Source organism: Erinaceus europaeus, chromosome 5 (genome assembly GCF_950295315.1).
Source record: "Erinaceus europaeus chromosome 5, mEriEur2.1, whole genome shotgun sequence".
In the NCBI taxonomy this organism is placed as follows: Eukaryota; Metazoa; Chordata; class Mammalia; order Eulipotyphla; family Erinaceidae; genus Erinaceus; species Erinaceus europaeus.
The window spans coordinates 54,669,640-54,690,636 of record NC_080166.1 but is presented as its reverse complement, the minus strand read 5'-3'; the positions used below and the strand labels follow the sequence as shown (position 1 = coordinate 54,690,636).

General features: G+C 42.3%; 1 protein-coding gene across 2 annotated transcripts; it reads left to right on the top strand.

Annotated features, from left to right (window-relative positions):
* Window positions 1-5,405: 5,405 nt before the first annotated feature.
* SETD9 (SET domain containing 9) lies at window positions 5,406-20,409 on the top strand. Of its 2 annotated transcripts, XM_007538440.3 has the most exons (6): window positions 5,406-5,914; window positions 10,179-10,546; window positions 11,819-11,942; window positions 13,048-13,163; window positions 15,457-15,562; window positions 19,953-20,409. In XM_007538440.3, the coding sequence occupies exons 1-6, from the start codon at window positions 5,817-5,819 to the stop codon at window positions 20,038-20,040; spliced, it is 900 nt and encodes a 299-aa protein (XP_007538502.1). In that variant the 5' UTR covers window positions 5,406-5,816; the 3' UTR covers window positions 20,041-20,409. The 2 variants fall into 2 exon arrangements, with proteins under 2 accessions (XP_007538502.1, XP_060047312.1); XM_060191329.1 differs by lacking the exon at window positions 15,457-15,562.
* Window positions 20,410-20,997: the final 588 nt, after the last annotated feature.

Genomic DNA, 20,997 nt, shown 5'->3' with positions numbered 1-20,997 from the left:
GGGAGTGGTGAAATTATGCATGCATGAGAATTTGGCTCTTCAAAGAGGAAGATACATTTTTAAAAATATTTATTTATTTATTCCCTTTTTACTACCCTTGTTTTTATTGTTGTAGTTATTATTGTTGTTGTTATTGATAATAAGTAGACCTTTCCCACTTAGAGAATTTCTTTTTTTTAATGTATTTTTTTAAATAGTTATTCCCTTTTGCTGCCCTTGTTTTATTGTTGTAGTTACTATTGATGTCGTCGTTGTTGGATAGCATAGAGAGAAATGGAGAGAGGAGGGGAAGACAGAGAGGGGGAGAGAGAGACACCTGCAGACCTGCTTCACCACCTGTGAAGCGACTCCCCTGGAGGCTGGAACCAGGATCCTTAAGCTGGTCCTTACACTTTGCGCACCTGCGCTTAACCACTGCCCAACTCCCAGGAAGATATTTTTAATTGTTGAAATCTGACTCTGAACTTACTGAAGTTACAACCCACTTAAATGACACAAGCCCTCTTTGTGAATCTCTTCGGTAATGATAATACAAATTATCTTTTCTATGGCTTGTAGGTGTAAGAGAACCTTAGCCAGATGCCAGGACCCTGAGATCCAACCTGTTTCTGGGTTGAGAGAAAATAACTTCAATCACTTGTAGTTTATCTGAAGAGTCTGGAGGGTGTGCCAGTGATCAAAACTCAAGGCAGAGTGTTTATTGATAAGTACAGCAAAAGGAACAGGAAGATCAAAGATGCTTTTGGGTAAACACAGTAGGAACAATTTTCAAAGCACAAATTACTTGCAAGGTGTGGGAGACAGCTAGAATGTGTTAAGCCTTGACTATAATAGTCTTTGTCTGAATGTCATCAGTTAGGTGCAATTTTCTGATGCTTCAGAAAATATTCAGATCACTCTATTGTGCACAGAACGGAACCCTTCAGGGAAGTAGCCAGAGGTTAAGATATGCATTTTGCATAATTTCAAGGCCTGTGGGCTGCCATTATAACTCTCTGACACTCTTCATACTTCTGCCTTGAGGAAGAGGGGTTGTGACAAAAAGGAGAGCCTGAAGCCTCACTTACTAGGCACCTGTTAACAATAAACCAGACATGTTTTGTAAACATGAAGGTTTTAGGTAAAAATCAATAGAAATGGGAGTTCTGCGGTAGAGCAGCTGGTTAAGCGCACATGGTGCAAAGCGCAAGGACCGGCAGAAGGATCCCGGTTTGAGCCCCTGGCTCCCCAACTGCAGGGGAGTCGCTTCACAGGCGATGAAGCAGGTCTGCAGGTGTCTCTCTTTCTCTCCCCCTCTCTGTCTTCCCGTCCTCTCCCCATATCTCGCTGTCCTGCGTAACAACTACAACATCAATAATAACTACAACAATAAAACAACAAGGGCAACAAAAGGGAAAATAAATATAAAAAAATTAAAAATAAATTTAAAAATCAATAGAAATATCAAGAAATATCAATACTTTCTCACGAGGCACTTTTTTCTTTCTTTTTAATTTTAATTTTACTAGTGCTTTAATATTGATTCACGAAATTATGGGATAACAGGATTCCACATAGTTCCCACCAACAGAGCTCTGTGTCTCCACTCCCTTCCTTGGAAGCTACAGTAGCTCTCCTGAGGTTGCAGATGTGGGTTAACTATTATTTCTACAACTCTCTGTCTATACTTGTATATATTTGCCTCCCCCTTTCTTTTCCATGGTCCCATCTTCTCTTCCTTTCCAAGTCACACCTACATCTATTACTACTTCCAAATGTCCTTCCTTTTTTTTTTTTAATTTATAAAAAGGAAACATTGACAAAACCATAGGATAAGAGGGGTACAACTCCACACAATTCCCACCACCAGAACTCTGTATCCTATCCCTTCCCCTGATAGCTTTCCTATTCTTTATCCCTCTGGGAATATGGACCCAGGGTTATTATGGGATGCAGAAGGTAGAAGGTCTGGCTTCTGTAATTGCTTCCCCACTGAGCATGGGCGTTGACAGGTTGATCCATACTCCCAGCCTGTCTCTCTCTTTCCCTAGTGGGGCAGAGCTCTGGGGAATTGGAGCTCCAGGACATATTGGTGAGGTTGTCTGTCCAGGGAAGTCTGGTCAGCATCATGCTAGATTTCAGGCTCAGGGGGAGAAAAAAAAAACTATTATGGCCACAGGCCCTTTGAAATATAACTAAAATATGCTTCCTAGCTGTCTACAAAATGCAGGACCCCCCCAACTCTTCATCTGCACTATTCCAGCCTTTTGGTTCATGATTGTTCAACAATTTGTTTGGCTTTGTATGTTAACTCTCTTTTCAGCCACCAGGTTCCAGATGTCCTTCCTTTTTATCTCTTCCCTCTCCACATCTGATGGAGTTGGAGTTCAGAGCCCTCTGGTTATCATCCCCCCATCACCCTCCGCCTATCATTTCTTCCCTATTGGGACTAAGGACCAAAATTCTTTTTTTTTTTTCTACCAGAGCACTGATCAGCTCTGGCTTATTATGGTGGTGCGGGGGGGATTGAACTTGGGACTTTGGAGACTCAGGCATAAGAGTCTTTTTGCATAACTGCCCCGACCAGCGGGGCGGTTAACAGGGGCTAGGAACCTAAAGACCTGGAATGACAGGGACAAGAGACACGAAAGAACGACAGCAAGACAAGTTTCTGATCAAGCTGCAAAATTTTATTGTGTTCACAGGCATTATAAGGCTTTGGGAAAGGGGGAGTATAGGGGGAAGGGGGAGGCAGAGATGCTGGAGGAGGAGGAGGGGGAGCAAACTTCAAAGTGGAATGTTCCTTGCGACAAACAATGGCCGAAATCATGTTTATTACCACAACTGTGTGTTGTCTCAATTGATTACTGATAAATGGTTTACCTGAGGGAAATGGCCTGCCCAGAGGAGAAATAAAACCTGTCTCGAGGTCTTCCATTGTTTCAAAGCTTGTCATCTATCAAGCAGAGAAATGGTTCCTGGCACATAACCACTATGCTATCTAGCCCCCCCGCCCCCCGTCCTGGACCAAAATTCTTTTTGGGGTGCAGGTGGGAGTTCCATCTTCTGTAATTGCTTCTCTGCTGGATATGGGTGTTGGCAGGTCAATCATACATCCAGCCACGAGGCATTTTTATAATCATGATTTATAACCTCAATTTAGGGTTTGAAATGGAAAGATACAGTGACTCGAGTCAGGTGTCTGGAGAGGCTGGAGAATACAGCAGGAGGTCAGGGTGAAGAGCCAAAAGGAAGAGGGTATTTTGGATGACATACTCCACTCCCGTCAACCTCTTATTATTATTTATCTGACAGCCTGTTGTTTCTCACTTACCTAATTTAAAGTCTTAGGGATATTATTAGAGACAGACTATCTAAGACACTATCAACCCCATGGCCTAATTAATACTTACAGAACACTAAACCCACAGTTAAAGGTTAAACCTTCCTTTTCCTCTTTGCTTCTTTCCTTGCTACTCTCTCACAAGTACTGTCACATAGGGAAGACGTAAGTGAGCCTTACTGAGCCACCTTCGGGCCTGATACATATTCCTTTCTACTGAGCATTACGTTTCCCAAGTTGAGACAGAAGCTGCAGTATAAAACAAGCGAGTAAAAAGAACAGAAATCATACATGCTCCAACCACAACAGAAACAAACTTCAAACTTATAGAGCTGGCAAAATAAGTCACTTGGACAGTGCACTGCTTCACCACTTGTGGGACCCAGGTTTGAACCAGGCATTGAAGAAAATGACAGTACTGTGGCTCCTTCCCACTCTCTGTGCCCCCCCCCACCCCTCACCCCTATCTCTATCTGAAAAGTGAACCTGGAGCAGTAAAGCCCCAAAGATGAACACACTAACAAAGTGATTCTAATGCAACCTCTAGAGAAATCCCAAATTCAGAAATTTAAAAACATACTTCTAGGGGTTGGGCAGTAGTACAACCCATTAGAGTAAAATCCACATGCCACCATGTACAGGGACCTGGGTTCAAGCCACCAGTCCCCACCCGCCCGGGGAAGGGAAGCTTCACTAATGGTGAAACAGTACTGCAGGTGTCTCTCTCTGTCTCCCCCTCAATGTCTCTGTCTCAAGCATGAGGTCCCAGGTTGGATCCCTGACATTACATACATCAGAGTTGGTCCTTTGTTATAAATAAACCTACCTTTAAAAAATAAAGAAAGATAGGGGAATCAGGCGATAGGTAGCGCAGTGGGTTAAGCGCAGATGGTGCAAAGCACAAGGACCGGGGTAAGGATGCCAGTTTGAGCCCTGGCTCCCCACCTGCAGGGGAGTCGCTTCACAGGCCGTGAAGCAGGTCTGCAGGTGTCAATCCTTCTCTCCCCTTCTCTATCTTCCCCTCCTCTCTCCATTTCTCTGTCCTGTCCAACAACGACAACATTAATAGCTACAACAATAAAACAACAGGGGCAACAAAAGGGAATAAATAAATAATAAATAAATATAGGCATATTACTATAAGTATAGAACGTACTTCTCTTTGGCTTCTTGTACACTTGAATTCTAGTCAGTATCTCTGAATGTCATTTATTAACATCCTGGAACAAAACAGATTCTATTTACCAAATTAGGTGAATCTAAATTTATACCATGTTATCAAGCAGGGTACCTGATGGCAAAACCTGTTGAGTTTGCCAAGCTCCTATTTGAAATTAGAGAAAAGAGAGACATGGGGTGGAGGGGGTTCCTGTTAGTTGGTGCAGTGGATAAAACCTTGAACTCTCAAGCATGAGATCCTGAGTTCAATCTCTGACTTTGCCTGTGCCAGAGTGATGCTCTAGTTCTCTTCCTCTCATTAGTAAATAAATAAGTCTTTGCAAAAAATAGATACTAGCAAATATTTATTTGTTTACAGGCAGAGAGCCTGAGAGACCACAAGCTTCCCTCAGTGCTGCGGATTCATGCATATCCTCGTGAGCGGCTTCGCCTGCCGGGTCTTACTCTTGGTTTCAATTTCAAACAGAACAGGTTATTCCTGACTCCACTAACAACTATCTGTCTGAATTTCCATCCATTTCGACCTCTGCCATCGACACCTCGGGCGGGACGCCAGAATAGGGAGACCAGACCTCTGCAGACCCTGGAGGTGGAGCCCACACAGTCCAACTTTTTTATTATTCTTTATTTATTTATTTATTGGCTAGAGACGGTTAACAATCCAGAGGGGAGAGGGAGGTAGAGAGGAAGAGAGACACCTGCAGCCCTGCTTCACCACTCGCAAAACTTTCATCTTATTTACACTGTGCTTCTGTTGCAAGCAAAATGTAATTATCGGGCGGAGGGTAGACCACATAATGGTTATGAGAAGACACTCTCGTGCTTGAGGCTCCAAAGTCCCAGGTTCAATCCCCCGCACCACCATAAACCAGAGCTGAGCAGTGCTCCGGTATATATATATATATATATATATAATCATGGATTGCTCAGATAAGTGAAAAGCAATTTTTTCTTTTTGGAAAAATATATATATTCTTGGAAATGAACCTAGAACAGCTGCTCTGAAAAATATCAAGTGGCAGGCCTGGGGGGGTGGCACAGGTCCCTGCGGGTGGGGTCCGGGGAATCGAACCCTGGTCCTGGAGCACGGCGCCGTGTGCGCTCAGCCGGTCGGTGGCCGGCACACTGCCCGGTGAGCGCCGCGGGTCGGGACGCAGCAAAGCGGAGGCGCCAGCCGCCCCGCACCGGGACAAGCCTCGTCTCCGCGGGGCCGAGGTGGCTGCAGGCGGCGGGCCGGGCGCTCCTCCCCGTGGGGCGGGACCGAGCCGCGCTCCCGCCTCCGCCGGCCGCGTCGTCACCGCGGAGCTGGACGGCCATGCCGGGCTGCCTGTGGCGGGACCTGTGGGGACGGTGGCGACGTTACAAGTACCGCTTTGTGCCCTGGATCGCGCTGAACCTCAGCCACAACCCGCGGTGAGAAGCCCGGCAGCCGGGCGCCGACAACCCTTTGGCCTCCCGGGCCAGGCGGCCGCGGCAGCGCTGGGTACTGGCTGGCCCGGGGGGGCGGGACCTTTGGTGGGCGGGGCCTTGTGGAGGGGCGGGGTCAGAACGGGGTGGGACGAAAGGAGCCATTCCCATAGTACCCCGCGCAGAGTGAGTGGATGTGTGAGTGTGTGTGTGAGTGTGTGAGTGTGTGTGTGTGTGAGTGTGTGTGTGTGTGTGTGTGTTATATACACACAAACAGCAACAGAAATAGACTATAGAAAAAAAACTATTTTCCTTTAATATCATTACCAATAATGTCCTGACTTAGAAGTCAAAAACTGAATTTCAGAATTTAAGCTCAAGAAACAAGCTAAGTCAGTTAATTAAGCAATATTAATATATAACTCAAAAAGCACATCCTCGGTTATCACATTTGATATTTCAGAGGCATTAAAAGATTCATACCATTATTTATAAATCCATGTAATACGCGGAGTTCAGGTTTTTTTGACAAGATTTCTTGAAATTTTCCTCTTCGTATCTGTTTCGCAGATGAGCTAAAAAGCCTTTGTTTCTTAATGAGCTGGTGTTTCACTATGAATAAAGGTGCAGCAAATCCAGATCTAAAGTAAACAGTCATCGTAAGTAGAAAATGCTGCTTTCCACTAAAAACGGCCAATTCTTCCCTGGGGCCCTCATAGGAGGTGCCTGTGGACCACAGAGGATGTGGCCCTCCAGGTGCTCTGTCCCAACATAGCGCTGTCAGAAGACCAGAGACCCAAAGAGGAAGAAATGGTAGCGCCTCATCAACCCCCCCTGCTTTTTTAACATCCTTGCTCCTCTTGAGAGAGATTAGAAAAATAGCAGAAATACTCGAAAGAGCCGAAAAAGACTTTCATTCCAGAGGCCTCATAGTCCCAGGTTCAATCCCCAGTACCACCATAAAACAGAGTTGAGAAGTGCTCTGGTTACATTATTAAATAAATAAGTTAATAATAACAATAAATTCTTAGGGAGAGCTTCAAAGATAGCATGTGGTTGGGCGGGGGTAGATAGCATAATGTTTATGCAGAAAGACTCATTTCTGAGGCTCCAAAGTTCCAGTTTTAGTCCCCTGCACCACCATATGCCAGAGTTCAACAGGACTCTGGTAAAAACAAACAAACAAACAAATGTGGTTATGCAAAGCCTCTTGTAACTGGGGCACCAAAGATTCCAAATTCAACCCCCAGCACTGTTGCCAGAGCTGAGCTGTGCTCTGGAAAAACAGACAAACCTCGACTCTGGGGAGGCAAACAGGTTTATTTTCACAGGTCTGTAATTTAAATGTTAAGAACCAAGTGAGCTACACTGTGAGAAGCTTTTATTTTTATTTTTATTCCTTTTTTTGTTGCCCTTTATTATTATTATTGTTGTCGTAGTTATTTTTGTCTTTGTTGTATAGGACAGAGAGAAATGGAGAGAGGAGGAGAAGACATAGAGGGGAGAGAGAAAGATAGACACCTGCAGACCTGCTTCACTACCTGTGAAGTGACTCCGCTGCAGGTGGGAAGCCGGGGGCTCGAACCGGGATTCTTATGCCAGCCCTTGCTCTTAGCGCCACCTGTACTTAACTCGCTGTGCTACCGCCTGACTCCCGCTTTTTTTTTTTAATTGTTTACTTATTTATTCTATAGAGCAGAGAAATTGAGAAGGGAGGTAGAGACTGAGAGGAAAAGAGACAGACACCTGCAGCCCTACTTCACCATTCTTGAAGCTTTCTCCCTGCAGGTGGGAATCAGGGGCTTGAACCCTGTGCTTGCACTGTGTAATGTGAGCACTTAACCAGGTACACCACCGCTTGGCCCCTGAAGTAGCTTGGCCCCTGAAGTAGCTGACTAAAAATGAGCAAAAACCCAGTAAAGGTTCATTGGAGTGTAAGGCCCTATAATGTGGAGTCAGTGCTTAGAATGGAGTAGAGTGACTGTGGAATTAGTCACTGCTGGTATTAGTGACATGCTGGTTATAGCAAAGAAAGAAGTCAACAGTGCTTACTAAGTAGACAGACTACCTCTGTGAATGTCCATTTAAGGACTAAGGAGATGCACTGGGGAGGTGGGGCACCGGAAATGAAGCATGTGAGGTCTTGAGTTCAGTCCCCAGTGTCACACGTGCCAGTGATGCTCTGCTTCTCTCTTCACCTTGTGTGTGTTTTTAATGTTTTATTTATTATTTTTATTCTATTTATTTATTTGTTTATTTTTAATCAGAGCTCTGCTCAGCTCTGGTTTATGGTGGTGTGGTGTCGTTTGCGGTGGCGGGACGCAGAAAAAGGAGGTTTGGAGCAGAAAGGGAACTCAACCCTTTATTTGCGCTGGCACCTCAGAGTTGGGTGAGAGAGAAGCAGGTTGGGCCACATGGAGGTAGCAAAAATGGCCGCCTCACGCAGCAACCTTCCCTGCGTCTAAACACCAAAGTGAAGAAGCTGGCCATAGAGAGAGGTGCGGAAGAAGAAGGGGTTTTATGGGAGTAGCTCTTGCGAGAATGGGAAGGGGGAGGAGTAACCATAGCACTCCAGGGTAGGATAATAACTCTCCTAAGAATGGGAAGGAGGAGGAGTGACCAAAGCACTGCAACTATTGGGGGGGGGGGGATAGACAATGCCCTGAGGGCACAACATAGCAGAACAGGCGGTTGGAGAATGTCCCAACTCTCATGGGAACTAGCAGTAGCCTGAGGGGACAACATGGTAGATGTGACTGCATCTGCACAATTTCCCAGCAGTGTGGGGGATTGAATCTGGGACTTCCAAGCTTCAGGCATGAGAGACTCTTTGCATAACCATTATGCTGTCTACTCCTGCCCCACCTTGTATTAATAAGCAACAAATAAAGCTATAAGACAGGAGTAGACAGCATAATGGTTATGCAGAGACTCTCATGCCTGAGGCTCCAAAGTCCCAGGTTCAATCCCCTGCACCACCATAAACAAAAGCTAAGCAGTGCTCTGGTAAAAAAAAAATAATAAATTAAATTAGACAATAATAACACAAGGAGCTTTCCCCAAGTTTCACAGTACAGGAGCATGGATTCAGATGCATCATTATTATCAAGGCTTGAGGTAGGAATTTGTTCAGAAGTAATAACAGTACCATTATAGAAATAATTGGGCGGAGGGTAGATAGCATAGTGGTTGTACAAACAGACTGTCATGCCTGAGGCTCCAAAGTCCCAGGTTCAATTCCCCACACCACCATAAACCAAAGCTGAGCAGTGCTCTCGTAAGAAAAAAAAGGGAGGCCCGGGTGGTGGTGCACAGTTACAATGCGCAAGGACCCAGGTTCGAGCCCCTGATTCCCACCTGCAGAGGGAAAGCTTCACGAGTGCTGAAGCAGTGCTTCAGGTATCTGTCTGTCTCTCTTTCTCTCTATCACCCCCTTCCCTCTTGATTTCTGGCTGTCTCTATCCAATAAAGACTTAAAAAAAGAAAAAAAGGAAAATGTTGGAGTCACTGAAAAAGTCAGTACTCAGGGAAGAGAAGGTGTCAAGAGTATATTTTAAATTTAATTGAAACTGGGGCCAAGTGGTAGCACACCAGGTTGAACACACTTGTCACAATGCTCAAGGACCCAGGTTCGAACCCCCCATCCCCACCTGCAGGGGGAGAGCTTTGCGAGTGGTGAAGCAGAGCTGCTGCGGGTGTCTCTCTGTCTCTCTCCCTCTCTCCCTCCCCCTTCCCACTTGATTTCTGGCTGTCTCTATCCAATAAAGAAATAAAAATAAATTTACTTGGAACGGCACTAACAGACAATGCAATAGGCGACTGCGCGTATGCTAATGTGCACATGCTGTGGATTCTGGAGAGATTATTTTCTCTCTGGCTCTTCTGCTTTTGGTTCTCCCAATACTAGTTTGAGGGAGTCAGTCAAGTTCCTTAACATCTCCACACACATTTCCTTTGTTTGCAAAAATGAGATCATAAATGTAAGGACTCAAAAGCATTTGGCACAGAATAGGTTTTCATAATTACTATTTATTGCTAACTATTTATTGCTAATAGGTTTTTCATAATTACTATTTATGTGGCTATTGTTAGGACAAAGGTAATTACAACTAACTCCTCCTCTCCCAGCAGCTTTTTTTTTTTTCCAGACGTCTTAGTTTTTTGCCCTTCTACTGCATGAGAATAACCTTCACTGAGGCCAGTTAATTCAAAAGTCATCAAGGCTAGTCTAAGTTGATGGTTACTGAATGGAAAATTCTCGCATTTTTAGGACCCTCCGATATGTTCCAGAGGAATCTAAAGACAAAGTGATTTCAGATGAAGATGTCCTAGGAACACTACTGAAAGTTTTCCAGGCGCTGTTCATCAATGACTTCAATAAACAATCAGATATCTTGACTGTGCTTCCAGAATCCATAAAATCAAAATATCAAGACCTGCTGTCAATTCAGCATCCGGGGCTGAAAATGCTCGAATACGGACATCAGCAGCAAACTATCTTTAATCCAGAAGAAATTCTTTATCAGACCTTGGGTTTCAGTATTGCACGAGCAGCTAGCTCATTAGTTTCTGCTGGGAAAGGTGTCTTCATCACGAAAGGATTAGCACCGAAAGGAGCAGTAGTATCTATGTATCCCGGTAATAAGCATAATTAGCACTTAACTGAAAGTCGTATCCATACTGATAAATACAAATTCAATGAAATTCATAGCCTTGTACTTATTAGACTAAGAGATTATACTAGAAATTTGGATTTCCACTGATTTTTAAAATACTAAAGTGGAAATTAACTGTTTGATAATTATGCCCTTATATGTTAGAAAGTATCCTGGAGTATTTATTGGGATTAATAGTTTGTTGTCCTTTCTTTTCTTGGCATGATTTTATTTTTCATTTTTTCCTTTATTTTAATTTTATTTTTTGTTATATTTGATAAGACAGAAATTGAAGGAGAGAAGGAGATAAAGGGAGAGAGGAAAAAAGACACCTGCAGACCGGCTTCACTACTTGTGAAGCTTGCATTCTGCAGGTGGGGACAGGGAGAGGGGCTTGAACCCAGTTCTCCTAACATGCCAACATATGTGCTTAGCCAAGTGTATCACCATCTGATCCCTACAATTTCATGATCTCTTTTTTCCTTAGAGACAGCCAGAAACCAAGTGGGAAGGGGGAGATATAAAGCGACAGAAACAAAACACCTGCAGCCCTGATTCACCATTTGCAAAGCTTTCCCCCTGCAGGTGGGGGGAGGCAGGGGTTTGAACCTGGGTCATGTCCATGATAAAGCAGCCCACTGTCCAAGTGAGCTATTTCATTGGCCCACTTGCAATGTCATGTTTCACTTGTGTTAACGAAAGTGTTTTATTCAGCTACATAGATGAGTTAGTTGTGAGCTTCACTGGACTCTCCTTAAAGGTAGAAAATAGCCAGGAAGATTTTGATGGTCTACACTGAATGAAAGTGGAATATTGGGGACTGGGCGGTAGTGCAGCAGGTCAAGCGCACATGGAGCAAAGCTCAAGGACCGGTTCAGAGATCCCGGTTCAAGCCCCCAGCTTCTCACCTGCAGGGTGGGGGGGTCGCTTCCCAAGTGGTGAAGCAGGTCTGCAAGTGTCTATCTTTCTCTTCCCCGCTCTGTCTTCCCCTCCTCTCTCCATTTCTCTCCATCCTATCCAACAACAACAGCTATAACAATAACAACCACAACAAGGGCAACAAAATGGGAAAAACAGCCTCCAGGAGCAGTGGTTTCATAGGGCTGGCACTGAGCCCCAGTAATAATCTTGGAGGCAAAAAAAAAAAAAAAAGGGAAAACAAACTCTTCCACTTCTATGTTAGAACATGCGTTCTAACATGTTCATGACACGTGCTTTTTACATGTTACTGTGTCTTTGTTGTACTGTATAATAGGTACAGTCTATATGAAGTATGAGCCAGTCTTTTTCCAGTCCATTGGAAATCCATTTATTTTTAGATGTCTAGATGGTGTTCTTATTGATGGAAATGACAAGGGAATATCAAGAATTGTGTACAGGTAAGATGGTGCCCATATACAAATTGAATTACTGAAGACAGAATCACACTTACCACAATGACTAGGACATTTGTACTTTAATAAAATCTATTTTAATGAATATAGTTAACTATATTACTAGTATAATTATAAATGATGTATAATGATATCATAATATTTTAATAACTTAAAAATTATTTTAGGAAGCTACAGTGTAGCAATTCAGTTGCCCTGTTATTTTTTTTTAAAGAAGAGAATTTTTTTCAAATATTTGACTACTTATTTATTAATGAAAAAGATAGGAGGAGAGAGAAAAAGAACCAGACATCATTCTTGTACATGTGCTGCTGGGGATCAAACTCAGGACCCTCATTCATGCTTAAGATTCCAGTGCTTTATTCACTGCACCAACTCCTGGACCACCAGTTGCTCTGTTGATCAAACAGAAGTTTTCCTTTTTTTCTTATCGTCACCAGGGTTATCGTTAGGGCTTGGTGCCAACACTACTAATCCACCTATTCTAGACATCATTTTTTCCTTTTTTTTTTTTTTCTTCTCTCTGTTTTATTTGATAGGACAGAGAGGGGAAGGAGAGATAAGAGAGGGGGAGAAAGCCACCTGCAGACCTGTTTAACCACTTGTGAAGCATGTGTCCCCCACCTACCCCCCACAGGTGGGAGCAGGGGCTCAGAACCCTAGCACTAACAGTGTGCACCACTGCCTGGCCCCCTGACAGAAATTTTACTTGTTCAGGGTTTTTTGTTGTTGTTGTTGGTGGTGGTTGTTGTTGTGTATCACCAGGGTTATTGTTGGGGCTTGGTGCTGGCACTATGAATCCACTGCTCCCAGAACCGCCCCTCCCCTCCATTTCGATTTTGTTTTGATAAGACAGAAAGAAATTGGGGGGGGGGAGATAAAGACAGACATCTGCAGACCTGCTTCACCATTCGTGAAGCATCCCCCCTGCAGGTGGGGAGCAGGGCTCAAACCCGGGTCCTGTGGGCTTAACCAGGTATGCCACTGCCTGAGCCCCTGCTTATTCAGTTTTAAAGTTAACTGTACATATATTAGTTTTTAAGGTAAAGAATAACAGTCATTTAGCTGATAATGCCTTCACTTGTTTCAGATCTTGCAATGGGAGGGATCAACTTGGCCCTTTAAAAATGAGTGATAGTACGTGGTTAACATCAGAAATGAATAACCCACTGGCTATAGGACAGTATGTCAACAATTGTTCAAATGGTAAGTTGGCATCATGTAGCTGCCAGACAAGTTAAAAATACAGCAGTGGTGATTTTATTGTCAGATGATAGTGCCAGACACAGCTGAGCTTAACACGTCACCTGTATAAAGCTCACAAGTAAGCTCGAACTTTTTGATGGGAGATATAATAGAGTTTAAGAACTAATGATGTACATTAATTGGAATGCTTTAACCATTTTTCTAATTTTGTATTAAATGCAGACAGTTGATAACAACTGCCCCTTTGATCATTGTTATTATTTTAGGTGTTTTTTTTTTTTTTGGTTTTTTTTTTTAAATATTTATTTTATTTATTTATTCCCTTTTGTTGCCCTTGTTGTTTTATTGTTGTAGTTATTATTGTTGTTGTTGTTGTTGGATAGGACAGAGAGAAATGGAGAGAGGAGGGGAAGACAGAGAGGAGGAGAGAAAGATAGACACCTGCAGACCTGCTTCACCGCCTGTGAATCGACTCCCCTGCAGGTGGGGAGCCGGGGTTCGAACAGGGATCCTTATGCCGGTCCTTGTGCTTTGCGCCACCTGCGCTTAACCCGCTGCGCTACAGCCCGACTCCCTTTTGGTTTGTTTTTAAATATCAATAGTTAAGAGACTGGGGAGTGGTAGAGTACACATGTGTGGGGACCTGGATTCAAGTCCCCATTGCCATCTGCTAAGGAGAAGCTTCACAAGTGGTGAAGCAGTGTTGCAGCTGTGTCTCTGTATTGCTGTCTGTCTCTATCAAAAGAAAAAAAAAAAAAAAGAAAAGGTTGCGGGTAACCATGGATTGATTTATTGTGCAGATATCAAGTCCCAGTGATAACCCTTATGGTAATAAATAAATAAATACAAAGAACATCATACACACACACACACACACACACACACACATATATATCTTAGATTATTTTGTCAGTGTCTCAGCATAGCCTGAAAGACTAATGAGACTAAAATGGTACCCTGTTTTGTTAATAAGTTTGTGAGTAATTTTACCTTCTTTAGAATTTAACTTGAGCATATGCAAAAAGACTCTCCTGCCTGAGACTCCAAAGTCCCAGGTTCAATCGCTTGCACTACCATAAGCCAGAGCTGAGTAGTGCTCCGGTTAAAAAAATAATAAATAACTTGGCTATAAGTAAAAATTTTGTCATCTGGCTACATTTAACTTAGGCTTTGGTGTTTAGGAGACATGAACTTGAAATATATTATTTATTTAGTTTGGATAGACACAGAAAAATAGCAAAAGAATGGGGCGATAGAAAGGGAGAAAGAGATGTCTATAGCACTGCTTCACATCTTGTGAAGATTTCTTCCTGCAGGTGGGGACCACAAGCTTGAACCTGCATCCTTGTGCACTGAAATATGTGTACTCAACCAGGTGCACCACCGCGCAGCCCCAAAATCTATGAACTTTTAAACTTTCAGAGCCTCTGTTTCTGGATCTTCAAGATAATAATAATGGCAACAACAAAAATCATAAAATAATAAGTTTATAGTCCCTGCAATAAAATTATTTTAATAGAAACTTGATTAAAAGAAAACAAAACCATAGGCCAAAGTGGATCGTGATAGCGTGATTCTAGATGTTTTTTTTTTTCTTATGAAAGTGTTCTCAGTCTTTTATAATTGCTTAGAATGCTGTTAAGTAGATGTACAGTAATTTTTCTTTTTTTCTTTCTTTTTTTTTTATTGTTGCCATTGCTGTTGTTGCTGGATAGGATATAGAGAAATCAAGAGAGGAGGGGAGACACAAAGGGGAGAGAGAAAGACAGATAGATACCTGCAGACCTGCTTCACCGCCTGTGAAGCGACTCCCCTGCAGGTGGGGAGCCCGGGGCCGCTCTAACCAGGATCCTTGCACCCATCCTTGCGCTTCAAGCCATGTGCGCTTCACCTGCTGCACTATCGCCCGGCTCCCTACAATAATTTTTCTAATCAGATTTTTTTTTTATTTTACCAGAGCACTACTCGGTTCTGGTTTGTGGTGGTGTGGGGGGATAGAATCTTAGACTTTGGAGCCTCAGGCTTGAGAGCCTGTAAATCCATTATGATATCTACCCCAACCCTAGAAGACGGTTTTGTTATAGGTTGTTTAGCTAAACTTGCAGTTTCTAAGAACTTATCAGTGGTTTTAAGTGAGACCTACTCTTCATTCATACAACCAACCTAGCAGTTATTAATTTGATCGCATACTGAAGTAAAAAAAAGTATATGTAAGGTGACATGTATGATCAGGACTATTTTCAGTGATCTTGTAAAAATGGCTTTGTTTTTAAAATCACATGCTTGTTCTTAGACAGATCAGCTAATGTTTGTTACCAGGAGTTTGACGTCCCTGAAATTTTCCCTATTGAACTGAAGCAATATCTTCCAAACATCACCTACAGTTATGAAAAACAAAGGTTAGTTGTTTGGAAGAAGTTTCTCTGTCTTGTCTTATAGTATACTTAAAAAAAAAAATGTGTGTGTTTTCTAAGAAAAAGCTATATAGACAAAAGCTGTATAGAACTTGGAGTATTTTCTTTTAGTGAAAAATTGTGACATAAATTTTATGTGTGGGTGGGGGTAGATAGCATAGTGGTTAAGGAAGGAGATTCTCATGCTTGAAGCTCCAAAGTCCCAGGTTCAATCCCCCGCACCACCATATGCCATAGCTGAGCAGTGTTCAGGTAAAAATAAAATAAACAGTTATGTGCTAATGTGGGCTTATTTAACATTCAAAGTTTTTCATTAATTTTAGCTCCCTCTACTTATTTTCTAAAGGTTTATTTATTTATTTGAAAGAGAAAGGGAGCTGGAACACCAATCTGGCACATGCAATGCTAGGGATTGAATCTGGGACCTCAAACTTGCAAGCCTGATGTTCTAGCTGCTTTGAAACTCCCAACCTGAAAAATTTATTTATTTATGCAAGAGAGAGAGAGAAAAAATCTGAATATCACCCTGGCACATGCAATGCTGGAGAGCAAACACAGGGCCTCATGTTTTGTTGTTTTGTTTGTACACGTGTGACATTTCTCAGTTTCCCACATAATTCAGCCCTCTCTAGGTCCTCCTCTGCCTTCATGGTCTAGGACCTGTACCCTCCAGGGTTTTTTTTTTTAAGTGCCTTTGTTGTTTTTCTTTTTGAATCTTTTATTTATTTATATTTATTTGTTTATTATTGGATAGAAACCAAGAGAAATTGAGGGAATGGGGAGATAGAGATTGAGAGAGACAGAGAGACAGCTGCAACCCTGCTTCACCATTTTTGAAGATTTCCCCCTGCAGGTGGGGACCAGGGGCTTGAACCTAAATCCTTTCACACTACAGTGTGTGCTCTTAACCAGGTACACCACCACCTGGACCCTCATAAAGTTCTTTATTAATAACAACAGTATATGAAGATATACTCTGTCATTTCATTGAGTTGTAAATTAACAGCTTTTACTTTTTTGAGGTTTTATGCATCCTTTTATAAAACTTTATTTATTTTTAATTTATTGGAAAGAAATAGAAATCGAGAAGGAAGGGAGAAGTAGAGGGGGAGAGACAGAAAGACACCTGCAGCCCTGCTTCACCACTTGTAAAGTTTTCCCCCTGGAGGTGGGAACTGGGGGCTCGAACCTGGGTCCTTATGCACTGCAACATGTGCACTCACCATTTGTGCCACCACCTACCCCCTAAACTATTTATTTTAATGAGAGATACAAAGACAGACCAGAGCACCACTCATCTCTGGCATATGGTAGTGCTGGGGATTGAACCTGGGGCCATGGAGCCTCAAACATGAGTCTTTTGCATAACCATTATGCTGTCTTCCTAGCCAACAATTTTTATTTTATATAGGTGCAACTGAATAGTTCTTTCAAGATGAATGATATTTAATTTTTTTATTATATTTCTTTATTTATTGATAGAGACAGCCAGAAATTGGGAGGAAGGGGGAGTTAGAGAGGGAGAGAGACATCTACAGCACTGCTTCACCATTTGTGAAGCTTTCCCCCTGCAGGTGGGGAATTAATGATAATTAAAACTTAGAATGTTCCCTGTAATTAAAACTTGGAACATTTATGCATATGTGCATGTCTGTGTATGCAAGTAAAGCTTTTTTTTTCAAGCCATATACACTAGGACACAATATTGTAATGTCATTACTATTAAACAAATTCAGGAAAAGTTAAATGAGTCTTATAGCCATAAAAAGTATTATTTTAGCATTTTCATTTTAAGTTCTCTTTCCAGTGTGACAGAATACAAAAACATTTTTTGAAACATTAAACTATAATAGGTATCATCTTTAAATGCTTTTAGAAGGGGACTGAACATAGAAACGACACTGAGAGTGGCTGGGGGAAGTGACACGGTGGGGAAAGTGTTAGACTCTCAGGCTTGAGGCGTACACCTTGAGCTCCAGCGTCACGTGCGCCTGAATGATGCTGTGGCTCCTTCTCCTTCCTTCCCTCTCTCTTTCTCTAATAATGGAAATAAATATCTAAAGATTTATATAAAAATGTTCAGGGAGTCAGGCGGCAGCGCAGCTGGTTAAGCACACGTGGCACAAAGTGCAAGGGCCCGAACGAGAGTCCTGGTTCGAGCCCCCGGCTCCCCACCTGCAGGGGAGTCACTTCACAAGTGGTGAAGCAGGTCTGCAGGTGTCTATATTTCTCTCCCCCTCTGTCTTCCCCTCCTCTCTCCATTTCTCTCTGTCCTATCCAACAATGATGACATCAATAACAACAACAATAATAACTACAACAATAAAATAAAGAAGAGGGCCATAAAAGGGAATAAATATAAAAAAATTAAAAAATAAGAAAAATGTTCAGGTTATTTTAAGACTTTTTTCTTTTTATTGAGGGGATAATGCTTGACAGTGTGTCATTGTACGTGAGTATACTTTCACAATGCACCAGGCCCCCAAGTTCTCTTTCATCCTCCACCGTTTCTTTCCCAGAGTTCTTGCTTTGTGATTTATTATTTTATAATGAGGGAAGTTTTCACCTATTTTTTAAAAATATATTTATTATTGGATAGTAATAAGTTGTTAGACACAGAGAGAAATTGGGAGGGTAGTAGGAAATAGAAGAGAGACAGAGAAACACCTGCAGCCCTGCTTCACCACTTGTGAAGCTTTCCCCTTGCAGGTGGGGACCAGGGGCTTGAACCAGGGTCCTTGTGCACTGTAATGTGTGTGCTTACCCAGGTGTGCCACCACCTGGCCCCTTATTTTATTTTTATCAGAGCTCTGGTTTATGGTAGTGCTGGGCATTGAACCTGGGACCTTTGATTTATCAGGCATGGACATCCTTTTGTATAACTGTTATGCTGTCTCCTCAGCCCTCTTTGCTTTGATGCTGTACACCATGACCAGTTCATGGTTCACTTTGTTTATATTAGATCCAACTTATAAGTGAGATCATTCAGTCTTTGTCCTTCTCTTTTTGTCCAAGAATACAAAGGATTTTTAAAAAAATTTTATTTATTTGTTTATTCCCTTTTGTCGCCCTTATTTTATCGTTGTAGTTATTATTGTTGTCGTCATTGCTGGATAGGGCAGAGAGAGAAATGGAGAGAGGAGAGGAAGACAGAGATCTGCTTGCAGACCTGCTTCACTGCCAGTGAAGTGACCCTCCTGCAGGTGGGGAGCCAGGAGCTCCAACCGAGATCCTTACCCGGGTCCTTGCACTTTGCACCACCTGAACTTAACCCACTGCGCTACTCCCAATATAAAGGATTTTTATCTACTTATCGGGGGCACAGGGGCGGGTGGGTGGGTATAGCTAGAGCATTACTCTGCCACATAAGGTGCTGGGCTTCAAACTCGGGATCTCCTGTTTGAGAGTCCAGTGTCTTATCCATTGTGTTAGAACTGCAAAAGTTATTTTTTAAAAAATTCATGAGATAGTTGAATCACCATTTATTGATTTTCGATCTTTTAAAATGACACACAATAGAGCTGGAGAGATGGCATAATGGTTATGCAAACAACTTTCATGCTGGAGTGTCCAAGGTCCTAGGTTCAGTCCCCAGCACCACTGTAAGCCAGAGCTGAATAGTGCTCTGGTAAAATAAAAATAATAATAATCTTTTTTTTTTTAATGACATAGAATAGACTACTCTAAGGGAGTTGGGTGGTAGCACAGCGGGTTAAGCGCAGGTGGCACAAAGTGCAAGGCCCGGCGTAAGAATCTCAGTTTGAGCTCCCCACCTGCAGGAAAGTCACTTGACAGGCAGTGAAGCAGGTCTGCAGGCGTCTATCTTTCTCTACACCTCTGTCTTCCCTTCCTCTCTCCATTTCTCTCTGTCCTATCCAGCAATGACAACAATAATAACTACAACAATAAAACAAGGGCAACAAAAGGCAATAATTTTTTTTAAAAAATAGACTAATAAAATATATTAGGGTTAAGAATTATTTCTTCATGGAAGTTAAAATTCATAAACTAAGATGATAAAAAGTCTGGATAAAGTTATAACTATGAGATTTCATTTTTAAAATATTTACTAATGAGCAAGCTAGGGAGATATCATAATGGTCATGCAAAAGACTTTCATGCCTGAGACTCCAAGGTTCAATCCCCAGCCATCACCACATGCCAGAACTGAGCAGTGCTTTGGTCTCCCTTTCATTCCAAATAGTAGTGCTGGAATAAAACATGGGGCCTCAAGCCAACTGTGCCAACTCCCAGACCACTTCCACTTTGGTTTTACCTATATGACTTTTGGTTGCATAACTCTGAAAATTGGCTGTATTAAAGTTTGGGTCTGTATCTATTGATGTTTCTAATTTGTGTATCTTGTTTGTTGTAGCCTGCTTCGATGTGTCGTTCTTGTCGCACTCAGGGACATCAAGCAAGGAGAAGAGCTTTTCTCAAACTACTACACCATTGTTAGCTAGCTCTGTGAATTAGAAACTGGGTTTTGTACTCAGCTCCTGAGTTACTCATAACAGCGATCTCTAAATCCAAACTACAAAACAGTCTGAAACCTAGTTAGAGTGAGGATTTTCTCATTGATAGCATATCAATTCCATGGTAAAAAGTATTTGCTTTGTTACAATGTCAACTTCATGATGCAATTCTAACTTTAGCTGGTTTTCATCTAAACACCTTTAGCTTATTATCAACTATTGTAATTATCATTTCAATTATTTATGTTGGTTTATGGTATTTTAGACATGTCATAATCAGTTCTTTTAGTACTGGTGATATATTCAGATCTCTGTAAAAACTTTCATTTTTTACAGAATAAACTAATGCCAAAAATATGTTGCATGAGTATGTGTATAATGTAGTAAAAATTGTTTTTGTTGTTTTTTTGCCTCCAGGGTTATCGCTTGGGCTCCGCGCCTGCACTACGAATCCACTGTTCCTGGAGGCTATTTTTTCCCCTTTTGTTGCCCATCATTGCTGTTTTCATTATTGTTGTTAGTAGTGTTGTTGTTGGATAGGACAGAGAGAAATGGAGAGAGGAGGGGAAGATAGAGAGGGGGAGAGAAAGATAGACACCTGCAGACCTGCTTCACCGCTTGCTTAACCTGCTGCACCACTGCCTGGTGCCCCCAGTAAAGATGGTTCTAATGACGTAAGCAGAGAAGTGTGGGATTACTGTACTATTTTATTTGAGTATTTCCACAGTTTTTTTTAAACTTTATTATTTATTTATTCCCTTGTTGTTTATTACTGTAGTTATTATTGATGTCGTTGTAGGATAGGACACAGAGAAATGGAGAGGGGAGGACAGGGGGAGAGACAGACACCTGCAGACCTGTGAAGCGACTCCCCTGCAGGTGGGGAGCTGGGGCTCGAACCCGCTTCCTTTCGCAGTCCTTGTGCTTTACACCACTGTGCTACTG

Excerpts from the sequence above, each read along its gene's own strand:
- SETD9 (XM_007538440.3), top strand. The coding sequence starts at position 5,817 with ATGCCGGGCTGCCTGTGGCGGGACCTGTGGGGACGGTGGCGACGTTAC. Across the intron at positions 5,915-10,178 it reads AACCTCAGCCACAACCCGCG|GACCCTCCGATATGTTCCAG; the intron begins GTGAGAAGCCCG and ends TCGCATTTTTAG. Across the intron at positions 11,943-13,047 it reads ATATCAAGAATTGTGTACAG|ATCTTGCAATGGGAGGGATC; the intron begins GTAAGATGGTGC and ends CACTTGTTTCAG.